The sequence below is a fragment of the Schistocerca serialis genome, chromosome 2 (assembly GCF_023864345.2).
Source record: "Schistocerca serialis cubense isolate TAMUIC-IGC-003099 chromosome 2, iqSchSeri2.2, whole genome shotgun sequence".
Taxonomy (NCBI): Eukaryota; Metazoa; Arthropoda; class Insecta; order Orthoptera; family Acrididae; genus Schistocerca; species Schistocerca serialis.
Genome location: NC_064639.1, coordinates 203,218,134 through 203,243,343, shown reverse-complemented (window position 1 = coordinate 203,243,343; position 25,210 = coordinate 203,218,134). Strand labels below are relative to the sequence as shown.

Below are 25,210 nucleotides of genomic sequence, written 5' to 3'. Positions count from 1 at the left end.
ATATTGAGGGGTTGGTATCTGGTTCTTGGTTCACGCCAAATGAAAACCCGACGAGAATCACTGTTCAGACTATACCTTGACTCGTCTGTGAACATAACCTGGGAGCACTGTTCCAATGACCAAGTACTCTGTTCTTAACACCAGGCTTTACGAGCTCACCTGTGACCAAAGGTCAGTGGAATGCACCTTGCAGGTCTCTGGGTGAATAAACCATGTCTGATCAGTCGACTGTAGACTGTGTGTCTGGAGACAAGTGTTCCAGTGGCTGCGGTAAGGTCCAGAGCAAGGCTACCTGCAGTACTCCGTGGCCGTCTGCGGGCACTGATGGTGAGATATCGGTCTTCTTGTGGTGTTGTACGCTGTGGACGTCCCGTACTGCAGCGCCTGGACACGTTTCCTGTCTGCTGGAATCGTTGCCATAATCCTGAGATCACGCTTTGTGGCACACGGAGGGCCCGTGCTATGACCTGCAGTGTTTGACCAGCCTCCAGTCGCCCTGGTATTCTACCCCACATAACGTCATAAATGTGTGTTCTTTGAGCCATTTTCAACACACAGTCTGGGCACTTACTCGGTGCACTGTACACCGACATTCACCAACACACCTCTGCGAATGTGGACTGCTGCCAGAGCCACCGTGTGACGACCGCGGGTCAAATGCACCGTATGGTCATAGCCCGAGGTGATTTAAACCCGCCAACCGCCCACCAGGGCGTTGTTTCACCATGTATCAGCATTATCCTTAATTTCTGAGCATGAGTGTAGTAACTCAGTGGAAAACAGGATCTGCTCGGCTAGATGGGTAATCGAATAAAGAGGATGGGAGTGGCGTTGGATTGCGATGCCTTAAAGGGCTGACTGGGTTTCTAAATTTCCTGAAACTGAAGCATGTCACGTAACGGAAATTTCGAAGAGAGAATTGTTTCCTGTTATGCCCAAAGTAAACGACAGCGGTTCGAAAGTAAATAACTCCTCACGTCACTTATAATAAATGAACAAACAGTGACTTGATGTTCAGCCCTTGGTACAGATGAAATAAATGACACAAGATGTGCGAAAACCAGCTGGACAGATTATCGAGCGACGTGGCCATGCGGTTCAGGCTACGAAATCGTATTCATGAGGAGTAACGTTCAAATCCCTGTCCGGCCATGCAGATTTAGTTTTTCGGGGGCTACACTTAATGGTCCTACCTTAGTGTTCTTTTGGTTCCGTTAGAAAGGCTACATGCAGTTTCTCGCTCCATTTCTCTGCAATGTGCACTTGTGCTGTGTCTATATGGACTTCGTCGTTATTTGGGCGCTGAACTTTAATCTGCCTTCCATTTTAGTCTGTGTAAACTTTGGATGTGTAGTCGTTACGCAAAAGATTTGCTTTTGAGTTATTACTGAAAGAATATTTTGCGTCGGTGTCTCAAAAGTTAAATGGTAGAATATGAATCCAAAGATCGGTCGTTCTGGTCGTCCTACGATTCTGATCTTTCACTTACCACTTGTTACACCTCTTTCTTGAGGTATACAACGCCATTTGCCTGTATACTTCTATATATATCCCGTGTACAATCTACATTTGGCTTTCACCCCGTTATCGAGTACGATGCTAAAAGCAAGGCTGTGCAAATAGTATGACAGAAAGTACAAAACTGAAAAATTAAAAAAAAATTAGATGCAAGCTGATATAAAATTACGAGATACGCGCTTACATCTGAGACCATTAACGTATTTTCCTCTGTACGCCATTATTGAGTACAAAGCTAAAAGCAAAACATGCAAATGATAGGTCATAAGGTAAAAGTATTAGATGTAAGTTGGTATACAGTTACGAGAGATGCACTTACTTCTTAGACCATTAACGTCATTTTACTGTGTTCTGTGCAGGATGACATAAATTCAGTTCAACAAGTTTGTTTAACGTTGATATAAATGGTACAAAATTTACACCTTGTGCGAATGCAGCACATTATCGTACAAGCACATAATATCTGGGAAAATCAATCCAAAGCAGGTAAACACAAGACTATCACTATGAAAATGATGTCAAAGAATGTAGACTCTAGAAAATCTGATACATTAAAATCTAGAAGTACCACATATATAAGCCTGCTAGAGTCAGGTGTCATTGGACCATATGTGGTTGCCTTTTGAGGCGGCACTGTGAATCTTCATCTTTGTATTTATATGTAAACTTGAGATCATTAATAATAAGAAATATATATATATGTGAGGAACAAACGAAATAAAAACAAAATTCAATGAATCACACTTAACGATACAGCGAGCGCCAGTAATAATATAAAAAAGCGACATTCGTATAAATTGGGGGAGGGGGGGTGGGAAAGTTGAGAAAAAGAAACAGGGGAATATATTGTTATGCGAAGGTGGAATAAGATTAAGAAAAAGAAGGTGAAGAGTGTGATTGGATATGATCTGATGACACCTAACTCTAGTAATCTTATATCTGCCTTATAGAGTCTACATTCTTTGACATCACTCTTATAGTTCCATCTTAAAGGTATATGCTAGTCATGTGTTTACCTGCTTTGGGCTGATATTCCCAGGCATGCTGTGTTTGTACGATAATATGCTGCATTCCTATAAGACGTTAATTTTGTACCATGTGTAACATGTGAAGCCAATATGTTGAACTGTATATATGTCATCCTGCACATTACACAGCAGAATGATGTTAATAGTCCAAGATGTAAGTGCATATCTCGTAGTTTTATATCAGCTTGTATCTAATATATATGTATATGTTTTACAATATTTTTGCTTTTAGCATTGTACTGGATAATGGGGTGCAAGCTGAAATCTATGTTGCACACAAGAAATATACAATTAAATAGCGGTATATTACTTTAAAAAATGATGTATGACTGTGGCTCAGCACCATTGGAAGCTTATAATGTCATAAATGAAAAACTGCTCTATTGTTCGAAGTTCACTTCAAACTTTAGATATGGCTGTCATTCGATTGTTAAGGGGAGTTAGAACGGAAACTTTTTTCACATTGTCGGATTTTTATCTCATTATAAAATTTGCAATTTTCCGAATAAAATGATATATACAGTATATCACTTGTGAACTCACATGGGAATTATTATTTTTTTAAATATAATGTACACCAGTTGAAAATGTTAAAATTTTTACGTGCATTACTTCAAAATCTAATAAAATCGGTAATTTTTTATATATAAGGCTGTGGATTTCTGTGTTATAAAGGTTAAATTACGTGATCGTAGTGATAGCACTGTCTAAAACATCATCGTATAGTTTCATAGTATAAACACGCGTAATAACGTTTTTCCGAGAAAAAGTGTCGAAATGATTGGTAAATCTTCAAATAGCAAAGTATGAAACCAAAACGAAATGTTTTTAAGAAATGTGGGTTTCTTGACAATAGATTTTCGAATAAACGGAAACATTGTGTTCAACATGTGTTGTGTGAAGTTACAGACAACGAAATACATGCAAACTTGTCAGTATCTAGAGAAACAACTATTAGTGCTTCTAAGATTAAAATAAAACGTTGTGATACAGTTTTCTCAAAATGAAAGTGATGTAAATTGTAGGTTAGGTTATTTTCTGATAGATTTACACATCCTAACAAGGGTGTTAGGTGAATGTGTGTGTTGTAAAGTATGTGGAGGGCCAGTTAGTTTACATGAAGACAATGAGGTATCAAATGGACTACCCAGGAAAGTTATCATTAATTGTACCACTTGTAAAAATAATCATTTATTTTGGAATTCTGCTAAGTATAAAGATAATTATTTTTAAGTAAATGTTAGGTGGTTTTATGGATTGAGAGCTATTGGCAAAGGACACACTGCAGCAGAAACAATGTGTGCCGTGATGAATATGCGACGCCCACCTTGTAAAATCGACAAGTTGCAGGATTTGTTGGAGCTGCTGTGGAATCTATTGCATGTGAGTCAACGAAAGGTGCTGCAAACGAAGCTGTTGAAATAAATGATGGTGTGACTGACATACCAGTAGCTTTTGATGGCATTTGGCAGAAGCGTAGCTACAGTCCTAGGAATTCTGTTGCTACAGTGACCAATGTTGATACTGGAAAGGTAACAGATTTTAACCAAACACTGTTATAAGTGTAAATCGGGGAATGAAGAAAGGCATATCTGTGACAGAAATTATGAAGGAACAAGTGGTGGTATGGAGACCACTGCACCTATTGAAATTTTTGGTCGATCTGAGAACGAAAGGGGAGTGTGTCGCACTAAGTTCTTTGCTGATGGAGACTCAAATGCATATAACAGTGTAGTAACCACTCAGCCTTATGGTGAGAAGATTATCACAAAACTGGAATGTGTTGGTCATTTTCAGAAGAGCTTGGACACCAGGTTGAGGAAGTTGAAACAATGTTTGAGAGACATGAAACCTTCTGATGTTAAAACCATAAGAGGTAGGCTGACAGACAAAATGATTGATGAACTACAGCAGTATTATGGGATGGCCATTAGAAATAATACTGAGGATTTATTGAAACTGAAGCAGGCAGTTTGGGCTACCTTCTCCCACAGACTATGATGAAAAACCAGTACACCACCTTTTGTCCTCCTGGACCTCATTCATGGTGCAATTACCATAATGTCCAATACTCAAACAGTTCATACAGCCATAAAAATTCCGTTCCAGCAGCAGTCATGGGTATCATAAAACCTGTGTACAGAGATCTGGCAAATCATGAATTACTGAAGAAGTGTCTGCATGGTCAGACTCAAAATCCCAATGAGTCGTTTAATAATCTTATGTGTACTCGCTTACCAAAAAATGGTTTTGTTGGAATGAAGACAGTAAAGTGGGAGGTCAGTGAAGCTCTTTTAGCTTTCAATGATGGCAACATTGGCAGGGTGAAAGTGCTACAGCATATGGGAATTAATACTGGAGCAAACTGCATCAGAGAACTTGAACGGATGGACAAGGTTCGCATTGATAAAGCAGAGTATGCAGTACAGTTGGCCACTAAGGAGTTCACAAAGAAGAAAAGAAGAAAAATAAAAAAATAAGCATATATTAAGTGAGTTACAGTCTTCTGAAACTTTAGAAGCCGTTCCTGAAAATTTACATTTTCTGTTGTATTTTTTCCTAAATCTCAGAAACCACATTTAAAATGTCCTATTTTTAGCAGAATTTTGTAAGGATACTGACAATACTGGTGCACTTCACAGAATTTTCACTTGTAAAACGTTTATTATTTATTTATTTATCAAATTACGTGTATCAGTAATGAAGTAACTTACAGCTTAACCTCTTCACGGCTGCCAGGGCTGCTCAGCCGGTTACTGGGGGCAAGTGTAATGTGCATCTGGCTGGTGTACTGTTACCTCAGCCCGACCACCACAGCAGGCTATGGCCACTATAGGCTAAATACATATTACAGTGTGCACAGAACCACTCTCCACTAACATTATTTATAAGATCAGTATCATATTGTACGATCACTGTCGTTACAGTTTCTGATAACCACAAATGAGTGCTTCAGTACTAATTCAAGCTTTCTGGTATGAGTTTATCCCAGGCTGAGGAAAATTTATTTTAGAAAAGAGATAAGATCATTTTTATTTGTGCTTGCAAAATTCAGAAACTTGAGATTTACGCTACCAACATACACTGAAACGCCAAAGAAACTGGAATAGGCACACGTATTCAAATACACAGATATGCACTTGTTAGATCGGTTGCAGATGCTACAATGGCACGTCATCAAGATGTGAGTGAGTTTGAACGTGGTGTTATAGTCGGTGCACGAGAGATGGGACACAGCATCTCAGAGGAAGCGATGAAGTGGGGATTTTCCCATTACGACCATTTCATGAGTGTACCCTGAATATCAGGAATCCGGTAAAAATCAGATCTCCGGCGTCGCTACGGCCGGGGAAAGATCTTGCAAGGACGGGACCAATGACGACTAAAGAGAATCGTTTAACGTGACAAAAGTGCAACCTTTCCGCAAATTGCTGCAGATTTCAATGCTGGGTCATCGCAAAAGTGTCAGCGTTGTATTGTTGATGACTGGAAACATGTTGCCTGGTCGGACTAGTCCCGCTTAAAATTGAAAGCAGCGGATGGACGTGTACGAGTATGGAGACAAGCTCACGAACCCATGGACCCTGAATGTCAGCAGGGGACTGTTCAAGCAGGTGGACGCTCAGTAATGGTATGGGACGTGTGCAGTTTGAGTGTTTGAGTGATATGGGACGCCTGATACGCCTAGATACGACTCTGACAGGTGACACGTGCGTAAGCATCCTGTCTGACCACCTGAATCCGTTTTTTTTTTTTTTTTTTTCATTCAGTCTACTGACTGGTTTGATGCGGCCCGCCACGAAATCCTTTTCTGTGCTAACCTCTTCATCTCAGAGTAGCACTTGCAACCTACGTCCTCAATTATTTGCTTGACGTATTCCAATCTCTGCCTTCCTCTACAGTTTTTGCCCTCTACAGCTCCCTCTAGTACCATGGAAGTCATTCCCTCATGTCTTAGCAGATGTCGTATCATCCTGTCCCTTCTCCTTATCAGTGTTTTCCACATATTCCTTTCCTCTCCGATTCTGTGTAGAACCTCCTCATACCTTACCTTATCAGTCCACCTAATTTTCAACATTCGTCTATAGCACCACATCTCAAATGCTTCGATTCTCTTCTGTTCCGGTTTTCCCACAGTCAGTGTTTCACTTCCATACAATGCTGTACTCCAGACGTACATCCTCAGAAATTTCTTCCTCAAATTAAGGCCGGTATTTGATATTAGTAGACTTCTCTTGGCCAGAAATGCCTTTTTTGCCATAGCAAGTCTGCTTTTGATGTCCTCCTTGCTCCATCCGTCATTGGTTATTTTACTGCCTGGGTAGCAGAATTCCTTAACTTCATTGACTTCGTGACCATCAATCCTGATGTTAAGTTTCTCGCTGTTCTCATTTCTACTACTTCTCATTACCTTCGTCTTTCTCCGATTTACTCTCAAATCATACTGTGTACTCATTAGACTGTTCATTCCGTACAGCAGATCATTTAATTCTTCTTCACTTTCACTCAGGATAGCAATGTCATCAGCGAATCGTATCATTGATATCCTTTCACCTTGTATTTTAATTCCACTACTGAACCTTTCCTTTATTTCCATCATTGCTTCCTCGATGTACAGATTGAAGAGTAGGGGCGAAAGGCTACAGCCTTGTCTTACACCCTTCTTAATACGAGCACTTCGTTCTTGATCGTCCACTCTTATTATTCCCTCTTGGTTGTTGTACATATTGTATAGACCCGTCTCTCCCTATAGCTTACCCCTACTTTTTTCAGAATCTCGAACAGCTTGCACCATTTTATATTGTCGAACGCTTTTTCCAGGTCGACAAATCCTGTGAAAGTGTCTTGATTTTTCTTTAGCCTTGCTTCCATTATTAGCCGTAACGTCAAAATTGCCTCTCTCGTCCCCTTTACTTTTCCTAAAGCCAAACTGATCGTCACCTAGCGCATTCTCAATTTTCTTTTCCATTCTTCTGTATATTATTCTTGTAAGCAGCTTCGATGCATGAGCTGTTAAGCTGATTGTGCGATAATTCTCGCACTTGTAAGCTCTTGCCGTCTTCGGAATTGTGTGAATGATGCTTTTCCGAAAGTCAGATGGTATATCGCCAGACTCATATATTCTACACACCAACGTGAATAGTCGTTTTGTTGCCACTTCCCCCAATGATTTTAGAAATTCTAATGGAATGTTATCTATCCCTTCTGCCTTATTTGACCGTAAGTCCTTCAAAGCTCTTTTAAATTCCGATTCTAATACTGGATCCCCTATCTCTTCTAAATCTACTCCTGTTTCTTCTTCTATCAGACAAATCTTCACCCTCATAGAGGCTTTCAATGTATTCTTTCCACCTATCTGCTCTCTCCTCTGCATTTAACAGTGGAATTCCTGTTGCACTCTTAATGTTACCACCGTTGCTTTTAATGTCACCAAAGGTTGTTTTGACTTTCCTGTATGCTGAGCCTGTCCTTCCGAGAATCATATCTTTTTCGATATCTTCACATTTTTCCTGCAGCCATTTCGTCTTAGCTTCCCTGCACTTCCTATTTATTTCATTCCTCAGCGACTTGTATTTCTGTATTCCTGATTTTCCCGGAACATGTTTGTACTTTCTCCTTTCATCAATCAGCTGAAGTATTTCTTCTGTTACCCATGGTTTCTTCACAGGTATCTTCTTTGTACTTATGTTTTCCTTCCCAACTTCTGTGATGGCCCTTTTTAGAGATGTCCATTCCTCTTCAACTATACTGCCTACTGCGCTATTCCTTATTGCTGTATCTATAGCGTTAGAGAACTTCAAACGTATCTCGTCATTCCTTAGTACTTCCGTATCCCACTTCTTTGCGTATTGATTCTTCGTGACTAATGTCTTGAACTTCAGCCTACTCTTCATCACTACTATATTGTGATCTGAGTCTATATCTGCTCCTGGGTACGCCTTACAATCCAGTATCTGATTTCGTAATCTCTGTCTGACCATGATGTAATCTAATTGAAATCTTCCCGTATCTCCCGGCCTTTTCCAAGTATACCTCCTCCTCTTGTGATTCTTGAACAGGGTATTCGCTATTACTAGCTGAAACTTGTTACAGAACTCAATTAGTCTTTCTCCTCTTTCATTCCTTGTCCCAGGCCCATATTCTCCTGTAACTTTTTCTTCTACTCCTTCCCTGACAACTGCATTCCAGTCGCCCATGACTATTAGATTTTCGTCCCCCTTTACATTCTGCATTACCCTTTCAATATCCTCATACACTTCTCTATCTGTTCATCTTCAGCTTGCGACGTCGGCATGTATACCTGAACTATCGTTGTCGGCGTTGGTCTGCTGTCGATTTTGATTAGAACAACCCGGTCACTGAACTGTTCACAGTAACACACCCTCTGCCCTACCTTCCTATTCATAACGAATCCTACACCTGTTATACCATTTTCTGCTGCTGTTGATATTACCCGATACTCATCTGACCAGAAATCCTTGTCTTTCTTCCACTTCACTTCACTGATCCCTACTATGTCTAGATTGAGCCTTTGCATTTCCCTTTTCAGATTTTCTAGTTTCCCTACCACGTTCAAGCTTCTGACATTCCACGCCCCAACTCGTAGAACGTTATCCTTTCGTAGATTATTCAATCTTTTTCTCATGGTAACCTCCCCCTTGACAGTCCCTTCCCGGAGATCCGAATGGGGGACTACTCCGGAATCTTTTGCCAATGGAGAGATCATCATGAGACTTCTTCAATTACAGGCCACATGTCCTGTGGATACACGTTACGTGTCTTTAATGCAGAGGTTTCCATTGCCTTCTGCATCCTCATGTCGTTGATCATTGCTGATTCTTCCGCCTTTAGGGGCAATTTCCCACCCCTAGGACAAGAGAGTGCCCTGAACCTCTATCCGCTCCTCCGCCCTCTTTGACAAGGCCGTTGGCAGGATGAGGCTGACTTCTTATGCCGGAAGTCTTCGGCCGCCAATGCTGATGATTTATCAAAATTTAGGCAGTGGCAGGGATCGAACCCGGGACCGAAGACGTTTTGATTATGAATCAAAGACGCTACCCCTTTTTTTTTTGTCTCATTTTGTTCGCTTTTGTTCGTTGCATCTGCTCGGGGCGGACGTCGTAAGACATCCGTTTAAGTTCGTTATTGATCGATTAGCTCAGTTTTTTTTATTACAGAGGGCTGCTAACCCTCTGACCGAGCACGCTGAGCTACCGTGCCGGCAGCCCTAGACCACGGTGTTATCCATTGTGAATTACAACGGACTTGGGCAATTACAGTAGGACAATGCGACACCCCACACGTCCAGAATTGCTACATTGTGGCTCTAGGAACACTCTTCTAAGCTTAAACACTCCGCTGGCATTTAAACACCCCAGAAATTAATAGTATTGAGCATATCTGGGATGCTTCGCAATGTGCTGTTCAGAAGCGATTTCCACCCTTTCGTACTCTTACGGATTTATGGACAGCCCTGCAGGATTCATGGTGTTACTTACCTCCAGTACTACTTCAGACGTTAGTCGAGTGCATTCCAAGTTGTGTTGCGGCACTTCTGCGAGCTCGCGAGGCCCTGCACGATATTGGGCTGGTGTACCAGTTTCTTTGGCTCTTTAGCTTATATGTCTATAAACTGTTAAAATTTATGCCTATAGCCTCTTAATATTTCATTAACATCCGAAAAATACGTTCCAGGTTACATAGCTTTCTAGCGAAGGTGCCCAAAACTCGGAGCGTCCTCTGTTCGGTGCATTAGCGAATGTTGCAGAGAAACTGCACAAATTTTACTACAGTTTTCACCTTTTGCGACATCTGATACGTCAGTTGTGTAGTGTAGCTCACGCCTTTTCGGATTATACTTACTTGTATCACACGCACTTTGAAGATAGGCAAGCAAATTACATGTACGTGCCAGTGTGCAGAATTTGCCCTTCTGTACAGCAGTGAGTGTTGCTGAAAAACTGCTAATTTCTTGCTGCACTTTCCGCCTTTTCCAACATTTGATACGTCAGTTCTGCAGGATAGTTCATTCCACTTCAGATGTTCATATAATGTGTACTTTGTAGATTAGGGTATCAAATTACGTTTCTTTGGCTGTACGCAACGTTTGCAGTTCCACGTGGCAGCGAGTGTTGCTACAAAGCTGCACTTATTTTATTGCACTATTCGCCTTTCGCAGAATCTGGTCGGTCAGTTCTGTAGGGTACTTTGTAGATTAGGAAATCGAGTTTTATTTGTTTAGCTGTGCAAGCCGTTTTCTGTTTCAGTCAGCAGTGTGTGTTACAGGTATACTGCATACATCTGTTGCACATTTCTATTTTGTAACATCTGATGTGGCAGTTCATTATGGTAATTCATGCCCTACAGATTATATACATTTGATCTTTTGTCATGTGTGGGCTGGGAAATAAAATTGTATTTACTAGATTGACTCTTAAGCAGAAAGGAACCAGGGAAAGGTGAAAGCTGTAGTGCTTTACAACCTTACAAATAAGAGTAGGTAATGACAGTGTTGAAAGGAATGTTGAAACGCAGTCATCAGCGAGTCACCACTCTGTTGCGAGTTTTACCCGGTCACATGTACAGGCTCACACCAATGTCTTTAGCTGTTAGGCCTTCCCCGTGCCAGGCATAAACGAATGCCCATATCCATCTGGACGTTTGAAGTGCCAGGTGCACAAGTACACCAATAGCCATGTGGGTGTTCCACCTACCAGTCATACATGTGTGACCATAGCTGTAGAAGGATTAACCTACACTTGGCTACGAGAAAAGGTTTATCGTTGTGTTACACTTCCTGTAAGGCACAATGATGCCACAAATTAAATATTTTCACATCTAAATTATTTGTTTTATTATTCTATAACTGTAAAAAAGGCACTCTGTAGACAGCCACATTATGTTCACAAAAACTAGCCCCAATGCAATTTCCCCATACAGTGCCGTTTTACAGTTGGTTAAAGACAAGCATTAAATAAAGCCACAACAAACTTCCCCATATGTTGCCATTTTAAATTCAGTTGCAGATAACCATCAAATGAAATTGTAACAATTTGTCTCACATACAATCATTTTGCTTTCACTCATAGATAAACGTCAAACAAAATTGTAACAGACTGTCCCATATGCCACCATTTTATACTCGATTACAGATAATCATAAAACAAAACTGTAACATAACCAAATACAATATATTGATGTATGGGGCAATTTGTTACAATTTAGTTGTTGCTTCAAATGTGGTTCAAACATTAAAGTTCTGTCATTGAGACGTGTACTTTAAGTTAAATCAGTAGTACCAACAAAAAATAAATAATACCGACAGTTTTTTGATTTAAAAAAAAATTGGTACATATATTAAAGTATTTCCGTTGCCAAGTCCACTCGAACCTGTAAGCTAGATCACTAGTGCCACATGAGTTTTGTACTGTTTTAGAAGAAATCTTTACACAGCTTGATTTCTTATTTTGGTGCAAAAAATTGAATTTTTATAGATCAGACTTTCATCTGTGTAGAGCCTTAACCACCATTCTTTTTGACATAGTCAAACTAAGTAGCCAGCACATTTATCCAGGTGTAAAGTATTGTAGTAGTTGCTTTCTGAAGTTATATTTGTATACTGCGGTTTAAGTAAACCACTGTGTTAAAGACCTCTTCAAAACACATCAATTTAGTATGGTTAGTTGTGCTAAAATTTCAGAAAAGTGTAACGTTGGTGGATAATCATGCTATACATATTGGTATTATTTATTGGTTGATTGTTGAGATACAGTCTCTGAACTGTTTTAGAGAGCCTTGGCTCTCTAGTTCCGATTCCTAAATCCTGCAGCTTTCTTCAAACTTTCGTTCTTGTACAACAGTAACCCATAGCCCCAGATAGGTCCAAGAGCAAAAGTAATTAACACGATTTATATTAAGTAGTCGAAAAAGTCAATTATATTTTTCTAGTGTACAACATGGTGAATTATCTTTTTCCCCCTAAAATGGTGCTTAGTCAGGTTATGACACTTCATATTTGTACCACCAATAACACAGCCTCATTTAGGCTTGGGAGGAACTGTTAACTAATACTGCTTTAATATGTTATTTTTGGCAAACGTTTTTTGTACAGCTATAGAAAAATAATTTCTTTGTTTGGAACTGTCAACTATCACAGACTTTCCTTCTTAGCATATCTTATCCAATATGTGTTTTGCACTCTTATTGAACAATAATACAAACGATTGTTGTGTAAATTTTAAGTTTAGGGCTTCAAGGTGCCTAGCACCAAGTATGGTACAAAATCAAATTTTGTTCATTAAAAAAAAAATTTGTGCTCCATGTATTTAGATATTTATTTATTTACATAGTTTTCGCCCACATTGGAGCACTAAAATCAAACATAACACAACAGAGTCTACAATGATTAAGTTTAGATCTTAGCAGTCAGCAATTTTTTCGTTTCCCAAATTTTCTTCATTCACTGCGATCTGGTTGCTCGTTCTTCTGCAGACATGACATACTTCTTCCGTTCTGATGGTGTGAATGTCAGCCGTGTGTATTTGTTCTTCAGAAGCAGTTCCTCTGCGCTTTGTTGAATTTGGTGTTTTGTGATGGTCAGTGTATCCAGATCACTTTGTACTTATTTAAACCCGATGTTTTTGGTTTTACTGTTCCAGAAGTAGTCAAAAAGCTGCTTCGGGATTCCAGTATTTGGTAGGCGAGATATGTGGCCGAAAACTGCAATCCTTCTTTTCCGCATTTTATCTATAATGGATTCACTTTCTTTATACACTACTGAATTGGGCGAAAGTCTCCACTGCCCATTTACTTGGTGTTTCTTACTGATAATTGTTCGGAGTATTCTTCTACCAACTTTCTGCAGTTTGTCAGTTGCTGCTTGAGTATCTAGTCTGAATAGTGTTTCACTTGCGTATGTTGCTTCCGGTTTAACGACGGAGGAGTAATGTCGAAATTTAGCATTCATTGAGAGAGCTGGTTTTTTGTAAGTTGGCCATGTGGTTCTCTGCGATCGCTGAAGTTTTAATGTTCTACTATCTATTGATGCTCTTTCATTAACATTCCAGGTAATAATCTCACCAAGATATTTAAACCTTTTTACTACTATAATTTTTTGATCATTATGGAGTATGATATGGGATGTGTCAACTGGGAAGCTGGGCATCATTTCTGTTTTCTCAAACGAAATTTGCAATCCGACCTTTGCCACTAATCGTTCTAGTTGTTCTATCTGAACCGTTGCTTCATCAACATTGTTTGCTAACAGCGCCAAATCATCTGCAAATGCAAGGCAGTTAAGTTGAATCTTTCTTCCAATTTTAACAGATGGTGGGCATATCTTGTTCCATTCACTCGTGATTTTCTCCAGCACACAACTGAAGAATAATGGAGACAATCCATCGCCTTGTCGAAGGCGAGTATGAATCTCAAAACGTTCAGAGAATTCATTTCTGATCATTACTGTAGCTTTAATATTTCGAAGGTTGACTGCAACGAGGTTGACAAGTTTCTGATGTAAACCGAATTCCTTAATAATTGGCAATAGAGAATCACGATGGATACTATCGTAGGCTTTTTTTAAATCGACAAACGTGATCACTAGTTTCTTGTCCCTGACCCTTTGATTTTTCATTATCCGTTTGAGACTAATAATTTGATCAGGACAGCTTCGTCCTGGGCGAAAGCCTCCTTGGTATTCGCCTAGTTCACCATCAAGCTTTTCATGAATTCTGAACTACAGAACCTTGGAAAATCTTTTATAAGTAATATCCAGCAGGGATATACTCCCATAATTATTTGGATCCAATCTATCTCCTTTTTTGTGTAATGGATGGATTATTGCAACATTCCATTCCTCTGGTAACTTCTCAGTATTTCAGATGTCATTAACATGTTTGTGTAAGTTCAGAAAAATTTGCACATTTGCGTATTCCCAAAGTTCTGCCTTAGTTGGTTCTCACCTGCTGCTATATAATTCTGAAGTGAGTTAATCGCTGCTTGTATTTCATCTGGCTGTGGTGGTATAACTTTTTCAAAATCGTTTTATTTCTTGGATAGGGGTCAAATTCCAGGTTCCGCGCTACGTAATAACTGTTTGAAATATTTCGCCAGTATGATTGAATTGTCATAATTGTTATGTGCTACCTTTCCGTTTGTATCCTTCATCATAAGAGTAGGTGGAGTGTATTTCGACTGGTACTGTCTGAATGTCTGATAGTAATCTCTTGTCTTGTGGCGATTGAAAGCATCCTCGATAGATTTTAGCGAATCCTTATGAAATTGCCTTTTGACCCTTCTAATTTCTTTGGCGGTTGATCGTCTAGCATTTATTAATTCCTCCCTGGAGCTTCAATTCTTTTGTTGGTCATTTAACCAGACCTTATGTCTACGTTGAATCGCTACATCGCATTCCTCATTCCACCAAGCATGTTTCTTGCGTTTCCGTACAGGAGCGACTTATTCAGCCAAGGCTTTTAATCGATTGACAGTCGCTTCTAGATTCGATTCAGATAAATAATAATACAATTTAGATGTGAAAATATTGTAAGTTGCACCAATACTGTCGACGTCTTTCATTTGTTTTGATAAATAATAAAGATATTTTAGACGTGGAAATGACGTTGTGCCACATAATATTACGAATATATGTTTGGGTGTGTTACTGATGGACATAACACGGATGCAGAAATCTCACCCTTGTGACATCATGCATCTGGTGCTTAGCACAGAACAGTACATATATCTGCGCCAATAAAACCGGAAAACACGTAATGGCCCTTTCCATGGGGGTTAAGAAATAGGACTTATTGTCAGTTGCGTCTGCTGAGTGTAGGTGACTTCAGTAATTGTGTGTAAACTGTGGCGTGCGTATATGGATGAGAGTAGAAGGAAGATGAACTTGATGCTGAACATAAAGTACAAGTCTTAAATAATACCAAGAGGACCACCAACCGCATCATCTTCAACTGTGTCTGAATGACCTCACTCCATCAGACACTGTGACTAGGTTTGGAATGCAGTCCAGGACATTAGATTTGTGAACAGAAACTTTATGCAGCCAGATGTCCTCCTCTTGCGGCCAAAATAGTTCCTTCCAGCATCGGGATTTGACTATATCCAATTTGGTGGCCACCAGACACAATACATTGGGAATCTTGTACTTCGCCAAAATCTATGTTTTGATGACTTATCCAAAGCCTTCTACAGATTTTACATCAGGCGGGAAGGAAAAGTCGTGTGATTTGTATTCACATTGTTGGAGATACCTTGCTGAATGAATAGATATGGGAATATCTGTTACATGGTATAATCATGGGTAAGATAACATTTTTTCTGTAGGGGCTACCAGAAGAATTAGTTTAGTCATTGGAAGTTCGAAAAACCTCATCTGGTCAAAAGTATTTGAACGCACCTATGTAATACGGAATTGTCCACTAGAGGTCACATGATGTAGAACCGACAGTATAAGGGAAGATGGATAAGATTGTTTCAGCAGTAAAGAAACAGTAACAGAAGAATGTGTTGATCACAAGAGATCAGTGACTTCGAACATGGACAGATCACTGGAAATCTCCTGACCAACATATCCATCAGGGACATTTTAACCCTTCTAAAGCTGCCCAGTTTGAATGTTGGTGTGACTGCGAAGTGGGAGAGCGGAGGAACAACCACAGCTAATCAAGACCAGGGAGACCTCATATGCCGACAGACAGCGAATGTCGAACATAACGGATGGTGGTTCGCATGAAATCAAGGAGTGCTCCAAGTCAGCCACACTTTTCTGAAGTCAGTGCTAAGCAAAGCTTGTGGTGGCGTAAAAAGCGACGGTACTAGACTACTAGACAGTGGATGAGTAGAAGCAAATTGAGTTTGTAGTGATGAATCACGCTATACTCTTTGGCAGTCCGATGGGAGGACTTGAGTTTCGCAAATGCCTGTAGAACGTTACCTACCGTCATGAGCAGTGCCAACCGTGAAGTAAAGAGTAATGAGGGTGTTTTTCGTGGTTAGGGTGTGGTCCTCTTTTTGCGCTTAAGAAAGCGCCAAATACAGACGAATATGAATACATTTTACAGCATTATGTACTGCTGTACAATAGAGGAACAATTGGGAGACGATGATTGATTGCATCGGAATGAAAATGCACTCTGTCGTAAGGCACCGTCTGTGTGAACAAGGACATTCCTTAAATGGAGTGGCTTACGCAGAGTCCATACCTGAACCCAATGGAACATCTGGATGAGTGAGATCGTCGATTTCACTCCAGACACCAGACCTTCTCTAATTTTGGCTCGGCCTGGGCTTCCATTTCCACACAGACATTTGTACGCCTCATTTAAAGTGTCCTCAGCAATGGTTTCTTCATTCAAGGGTGCTGTGTCAGGAAAATTCGGAGGGAGAGCCAAAAATTTGCTACCCTGAAGAAGCAGCATGTGTGGCTTTATCCTGTTCAGAACGAGGTGGAGCGTTGACGCCGAGCATACGCATCTCCGTGGACAGCAAAGGCTTGACAGTTTCTTGTAACTTTGTCAACAGATTTCGGTAGTAAGCTTTTGTGACAGTTTTGCCCCCTTTAAGCGTATTCTATTAGCAACACACTATGACAGTCCCAAAAATCACTCAACATCGCCAGGTCTAATGATGACTGAATTTCCAGCTGGATAAGCAGCGATGATTCCAAGTGTTCCTACTACTTGCTTTGCTCTTTTGTCTGGAGGTCATAGTCGTATATCCACCATTTCTTCGTGGTGATTATGTGAGTGAGGAGCCACCTAGATTGGTCTAACACATCAGCAGCCTTTCTGGTGCCTCGGTTTGGGGGGGGGGGGGCTTTTTGAATGAATGTGTGTACTCGTGGAACTCAGCTGGTGGCGGCCTTTGCCATGTTCAAAATTCGTGCCAGATTTTCAAAACTGGCCCATGATTAGGTTTCAGTTTTATCTGTATAGCCTCGGCGCTGGTATTCGAGCAACAGGGCGTCCGATTCTACTGCAATCCTCGGTTCTTCACAGAGAGATGGTGTGCCACTGCTTTCTTCGTCGTTAAGACGTGTTTGGCCACACTGGAGCCTCTGTGTGATCTAACCGCTGTGCAAAATGAGTGCACAGTGTGGCCCTACACTTCCATCGACTCATCCTGGATTCTTGCAGGGTTTTTCCTGTTCAACGCAAGGTGTCACTGCGCAATTTTATCTCTGTAATAACTCAAACACGAAGCGTTTCCATAGAATGTTCAAATGACATTTTCCATTTGATTTGGTGTGGGGTGTATACCCCCACAACTTGTCCAAAAAAATTTAATACACAGAATGTGAGAGTGATAATATTTTGCCTGTCTTAGGAGATCGTCCACCTCCATCACAACGAACGCATTACCACCATCGAAGAGAGAGGTACAGCTTTGAAGGGCACCTTGGTGATCAACAACATCCAGCTGGTGGAATCTGGAAACTACACCTGCACTCCATCTGAAGGCAACGGCTCAGCAACCGTCGCTGTTCACGTAGTACATAGTGAGTATGATACGCCTCACCACTCACCCTTTCATTATGCCCAGTCGCAGCATTGATGCCTATGGTCAAAACTCCACTCAGAGCCCAAAAATCTTCAGACACAAATTGCTGTTCGCTCCAAGGACGACAGCTATCTAACAAATAACTTGCTCAGAGCACTTTAGATACGGTTGTAGCCTTTAACCTTCTGGGAGAGCTTTCCGTCAAGTTCTTAATGAAGCATGAATAAATTTGTTGATGCCTTTTTCCGAAATTTACTTTGGCCCCTCATAGGCACTCCGGTTCATTTCAAAGATATTAGAAGGACCACTGACAATACTGCTGTCAAAAAGGTTTAATCGGAATTTAATACTGAACTTGGCTCGGCTTGGGATTCCATTTCCACACAGATGTTTGGACAACTCATTTAAAGTGTCCCCAGCAATGGTTTCTTCATTCAAGGGCGCCGTGTCAGGAAAATTCGGAGGGAGAGCCAAAAGTTTGCTACACTGAAGAAGTAGCATATTGTCTAAAATATTTTCATAAACACCTGTGCGTTAATTTTCATGATGACTGACTTTTAGGCTATGGCACGACTATGATAACAGTTCCACCGCCTCCACAAGGTTTGTGTTGCTTTAGAAGTCTGCCTGACTGACAGCAGAAGTTCCTTACGACAACTGACAAGTATGCGGCCCGATCTCACTCGTTTTCCTCCACTGGTCAGTTTTGATAGAAAATTCGTCTGTGGTGTTGGTTCATAGTGTCTAATTGCTCACATCTACAGCGGAACATCACACAGCGCGTTTCGTAGGTGGTCCCGAGATGCTGACCACCCTGTATCTTATGAGTGCCATACCAACCAGAGCAGAAGGTCTTCAAAGTACATCTAGTAAAGTACAACACGACGACCTACTGCTAGTTTTGGGAGACTGTAATGTACCGTATGGGTGAAATAAATGTGAAAGAATATCAGGGAGATACGCATTACGTGAAGAAAGAAATGAGAATGGAGATATTTTTTATCAGTTTCTGCTAGAAATAATTTAGTTATCAGGAGTACCTTCTTTCGACACCAAAGAATACATCTTGGCTCATGGATGTCAGGTGTGAATGGAGTAATTAACCAAGTAGTCCATTTGTTAATTAAAGCACGATATGCCACGTCAGTCATAGGTGTACAGAGTTGCAGTGGCCCGAACGCTGATCCTGAGTGCTACGCTGTGAAAACCATAGTGAGAGGGAAGTTAGCTGTAATACATGAAACCATAATAGAAAAAGCAACTTCGCATGCAGAGAAACTGAATGACCCAGAAGCTGTAAAAATACAAGAGCTTATACAAGTGAAATTTATTAAATCTCAACGAATACGCGGGGCAGAACATATGGTGAGAGATATCTTGATAGTCAATAAGAAAACAATGGCAAATAAAGGTAGATCGAACAAGACCCAGAAATTGGTGGAAGGAACAGGAGAAGAAACAACTGGGATAAAAAGAAAAGAAAGAAATGAATTGTTTAATGATGAATATATAGTGGCAATAGAACGTAATGATGCAGGAAAACTGAGAATGCTACAGAGCAAGACAAGAAGAAATTAGATATATGAAGAAATAAGGTACAATTCTCATAGGATGTGTAGGAAAAAGGAAAAGAAATGTTTACATGCAAAATTCAAGAGATAGAAGAAATAAATCAACAGAATGAAACAAGGAGTTTCTATCATGTGAAAGGAGAGATGGAAAAAAAAATCAGCAAAACGCAAAATACCTATTGTTAACAGGCCAGCATTGTATAAATCGCTAAAGTAATTGGGCATCTATGACAAGCCAAGAAGGTTAGTTGAGTTAATAATGAAGGACAGAAAGGTAAAAGTAAAACTTAACAAGAAAACGACCACGAGCTGTAAATTTACGAGTGAGGTGAAACAGGGTGCTGATCTCTCTATAGTTCTCTTAAAATTAGCACTGTATAGTCCGATGCAAAAAAGTAGATAAGTGAGGAACAGTAATTATGAAATCCAGTCAGTTATAGGTATACACAAGTGATACTACAATTGTGGCCAGAAACGAACGAAATATGGAAGCAGAAGGAGCAAAAATTGAACTCATAAACGAAAACGAGATCAAGGCTAGAAGAACACCATATGTGCTGAAGGCCTTAAATAAATGTTTTAAAGCTGTCAGCTCCTTCCATTATTTAGGTGTCCTATTAACCAACGATAATAATATGAGATAATGTGTTAGAGAAAGGATACAAGCAGGAAACTAGCCTACTGGGCAAACACACAGGTATTCAAGCATTCTCTAACCGCAAGAACAGTTAAATTAACCCTTTCAGACCCGCTGGCTACAATTGTGTACATTAATTATTACTGTGTACTAGTGGCAACAGAAACATTCTTCCTCAACCGAAAACTCATTTACACATTTGTGAATGTTCAATCTTTTCATCACATACAATTGCTTCCAATTGGCGGGAATCCCTATAAAAATATCAACAGGTTAATGTAGCAATGTGCAACAGCTTATGACTGTCAGAATACAAGGAATTTGTTGGTTGTGTAACTGAACATTATTATTATTCTTTTGCATGGTAATTATTGAAAGATCAGTCTATTTATTACTGTACTGAATATTTCAATTTTCATTATTTTTGTCCATAAAATGGTGCGTTGTGTAGGAAGAATATTTTTAAAATGGGCACATATATTTGTATCAAAGTTGCTCATAAAATTATTTAAAAAATCACTTTAAAGGGTGAGAGCATAAACAAAAATTTTCCTTATTCCAGAAAAAATTAAGGTTTGAAAGGATTAAGAGTATACGATTCTCTTGTACACATCGTTGTTACATTTGGGTGAGAAATATGGACTATGACAGGAGCATATATGAACAATCCAAGAGTAATTGAAAGGTAAATCTTGTAAAGCTGTAATGGAGGCATGAAAGAGGCAGAGTGTTGGAGAGTAATGTTTAGCCATGAAATACAAGAGCTTATACAACGAAAAGACGTAGAGCAATTTATTAAATAAAAACGAATGCATTGGTTAGGACATATGGAAAGTACGATTGATGATAGGATGCCCAAGCGAATCACGAACGGCGGATTATATTCCACCAGAAGGAAGGGCTCGAGAATTTGTTGACTGACCACCAAGATGGAGATCCAAGGAGGGAAGAGAAAAGCGGAGATGTATAGAAGAAGATTGTTTTGGAGGCCAAGGCCCATAGAGAGCTGTAGTCCGTAAGAAGAAAGAGATGCTTGCCAGTCTAACTTTAAGGTACCGATTTCTTCCCTTTTTTTAAATAAACATTCGTTGCGTTTAGACAGGCAGCTTTAATAAAACTGTGATGTGTCTAACGGGTGGTAGCTCATCGGAAAAATGAGACGCTGTGATTAGCAAGCTTCGGTTCGCCTTTATAGAATCAAAAAGAGCTCCCCCTAGTGACAGAGCCGTGTCCGGAAACGCTTACTTTCCATGTTAGAGCTCATTTTATTACTTCTCTTCAAATCACATTAATCATGGAATGGAAACACACAGCAACAGAACGTACCAGCGTGACTTCAAACACTTTGTTACAGGAAATGTTCAAAATGTCCTCCCTTAGCGAGGATACATGCATACATCCTCCGTCGCATGGAATCCCTGATGCCCTGATGCAGCCCTGGAGAATGGCGTATTGTATCACAGCCGTCCACAATACGAACACGAAGAGTCTCTACATTTGGTACCGGGGTTGCATAGACAAGAGCTTTCAAATGCCCCCATAAATGAAAGTCAAGAAGGTTGAGGTCCGCCTCTACCAATCCATCGGTCACCGAATCTGTTGTTGAGAAGCGTACGAACACTTCGACTGAAATGTGCAGGAGCTCCATCGTGCATGAACCACATGTTGTGACGTACTTGTAAAGGCACATGTTCTAGCAGCACAGGTAGAGTATCCCGTAACAAATCATGATAACGTGCTCCATTGAGCGTAGGTGGAAGAACATGGGGCCCAATCAAGACATCACCAACAATGCCTGCCCAAGCGTTCACAGAAAATCTCTGTTGATGACGTGATTGCACAATTGCGTGCGGATTCTCGTCAGACCACACATGTTGATTGTGAAAATTTAGAATTTGATCACGTTGGAATGAAGCCTCATCCGTAAAGAGAACATTTGCACTGAAATGAGGATTGGCCCATTGTTGGATGAACCATTCGCAGAAGTGTACCCGTGGAGGCCAATCAGCTGCTGATAGTGCCTGCACACGCTGGACATGGTACGGAAACAACTGGTTCTCCCGTAGCACTGTCCATACAGAGACGTGGTCAACGTTATCTTGTACAGCAGCAACTTCTCTGACGCTGACATTAGGGTTATCGTCAACTGCACGAAGAATTGCATCGTCCATTGCAGGTGTCCTCGTTGTTCTAGGTCTTCCCCAGTCGCTACTCATAGGCTGGAATGTTCCGTGCTCCCTAAGACGCCGATCAATTGCTTCGAACGTCTTCCTGTCGGGACACCTTCGTTCTGGAAATCTGTCTCGATACGAACGTACCGCGCCACGGCTATTGGCTCGTGCTAATCCATACATCAAATGGGCATCTGCCAACTCCGCATTTGTAAACATTGCACTGACTGCAAAACCACGTTCGTGATGAACACTAACCTGTTGATGCTACGTACTGATGTGCTTGATCTTAGTACTGTAGAGCAATGAGTCACATGTCAACACAAGCACCGAAGTCAACATTACCTTCCTTCAATTGGGTCAACTGGCGGTGAATCGAGGAAGTACAGTACATACTGACGAAACTAAAATGAGCTCTAACATGGAAATTAAGCGTTTCCGGACACATGTCCACATAACATCTTTTCTTTATTTGTGTGTGAGGAATGTTTCCTGAAAGTTTGGCCATACCTTTTTGTAACACCCTGTGTAGGGACCAATAGAAGTTGCTAACAGCCCCAACAATCTTGATCGGAAGGAGCAAGGTGTACAATTGAAGGATATCTGGATTCCGGTGCTGATAAAGATGTGTACCAGTTTTCCACCAAGGGGTCGTAGGAACAGTGGACGACTGTAACAGACTCCGACCAACTGAGCTCGTGTATTCCAAACAGGTAACGTCACGCCTCTGTACGGGAGCACTTGGAAACGGAATTTCACTTCTATTAACAGCGAACCAGGGTGTTCATCCGAACTTCGAGGTAGCTACAACCCCCACTGAAGATGTCCTCCGGAGATGCGGACGAAACATTGGGTTTCATTCTGAACTTCAACCGACCACGGTATAATAGCCAGGAATATAAGGGGCGATCAAAAAGTTTCCGTTCGAAGGCCACACTAGCCACTTTCCTACATGTCGGTGCTTATATACCCGCACCGGAGTCGCGATGCGTTGAGTATACGCTGTAGCGTTGTATTCAAATAGAAACTTCTTGATCGCCCCTTATATTTCAATAAGTATGATATTTTCTGCTGTAAAAGTTTACTGTGGCTTTTTCAGGGCGACTTCAAGCTGAAACTAATGATCCAGAACAATCATCTGTGAATGTGACTCTCAACGATGTGGAACCTCGTACCTACTGAGGAAGCCAGGAGAAGTGACGGAAAGGAAGAGAGGGTTGATGAGAACGAATGAAGAGAGGGCTGACTGACTAAACTACGAGTACAGTGGTTGGTCAAGTAAGTCCTTGCGACGCAAGAGTACGCAAACAAACTGCAAGTATTGGTAATACACACAGGAAAGGAAAGACTCATGTGGATGAAAGGAAAATAACTGAGGCAGAATGAAAATGAACGCATACATAGCCTCGTGTAATCGTTTGTATCTTTAGCATTTTGCTTATAATAAAATATTCCAATTTCTGTTCATCTAGGTATTTTTAGTAGCAAATTATTTGTTTCTCAGCGACAAGTAGATCTGCAGGTTTTCTAATGACAGCCACCGCTGACTGATTGTTGCTGCTGGTTGGTTGGTTTCGGCAGGGGGGTGGAGGGGATCAAACAGTAAGGTCATCGGTCTCATTGGATTAGGGAGGACCGGGAAGGCAGTCTGCCGTGCCCTTTCAAAGGAACCATCCCAGCATTTGCGTGAAGCGACTTAGGGAAATCACGGATAACCTAAATCATGATGGCCGGACGTGGGTTTGAACCTCCGTCCTCCTGGAAGCGAGTCCAGTGTGCTAGTCACTACGCCACGTTATTCGGTCATTGATGCTGTGTTAAGACATATATGTACACAGGGTAAATATTAATAAAACCGACAAACTGCAAGGACGGATTCCTGACTGGAGACGGAGTAAAAAAGGTCCTATGAACATGTGTTCGGAAATTCATCGTTGCCACGGTAGATGGTGCTGACGAATGACAGTGTGGCGTGTGTTCCTTGTGTATCCCAGGCTGAATGACTGATGCAGTGTACTGTAAGCAGTAGTAAGGTCTGTATTCGTGGAGGGAACAACCAGGGATGGTGCTTGTGCAAGGCCAAGAAGGTGGAAACGGCCGAGAGGCAGCACAGCTATACCAAAACAAGTACCCCCACAGACACCAACCACATCACACAATATTTCATGCCCCTGTCTGGGCGTTTGTGCGATCATGGGTCATTCCATACTATGCGTATGCCAGATTAGTAGGACCGGGTTCTACAGGATATTGGGACGAACCCTAGTAGAAGCTCCAGGTAAGTGGCCCGTCAACATGGTACAAGCGTAAATACACACACCATGTATATATATATACATGATATATATATATATATATATATATATATATATATATATATATATATATATATATATATATATATATACGTGTGTGTGTGTGTGTGTGTGTGTGTGTGTGTGTGTGTGCGTGCGTGCGTGCGTGTGTGTGTGTGTGGTTTGTGAGATCCCTACTTAATGATTCGGTTTGTTAATTTGTTACATAACAATTGAAATCGCTAAGACTATGATTGATTAGATACACTAAATTTCTATGTATCACAATCCAACCAAATTATTAAAGTCCTGAAACTCAAACATTAGTGTTCAAGAAACAAAAAGTGACTCGAGACTAACGCAAACACCGCTGCAGTATGAGAACAGCATACATGGTCAAATCTATCCATCTCGCAGTTCTGTCGCACCTGTTTGACACGTTCCAGAAAGAAGAGCAGAAAAATAGAAGGTGAATATG

General features: G+C 40.8%; 1 protein-coding gene across 1 annotated transcript in view; it reads left to right on the top strand.

Annotated features, from left to right (window-relative positions):
- LOC126456941 (hemicentin-2-like) overlaps positions 1–23,905 on the top strand; it is a 135,670-nt gene extending 111,765 nt beyond the window's left edge. The window contains exons 7-8 of the mRNA XM_050092875.1: positions 17,886–18,057; positions 23,538–23,905. Of these exons, the coding sequence (XP_049948832.1) occupies positions 17,886–18,057; positions 23,538–23,620 (255 nt within the window). The 3' untranslated portion in view covers positions 23,621–23,905. The remainder of the gene's footprint in view (positions 1–17,885; positions 18,058–23,537) is intronic.
- Positions 23,906–25,210: the final 1,305 nt, after the last annotated feature.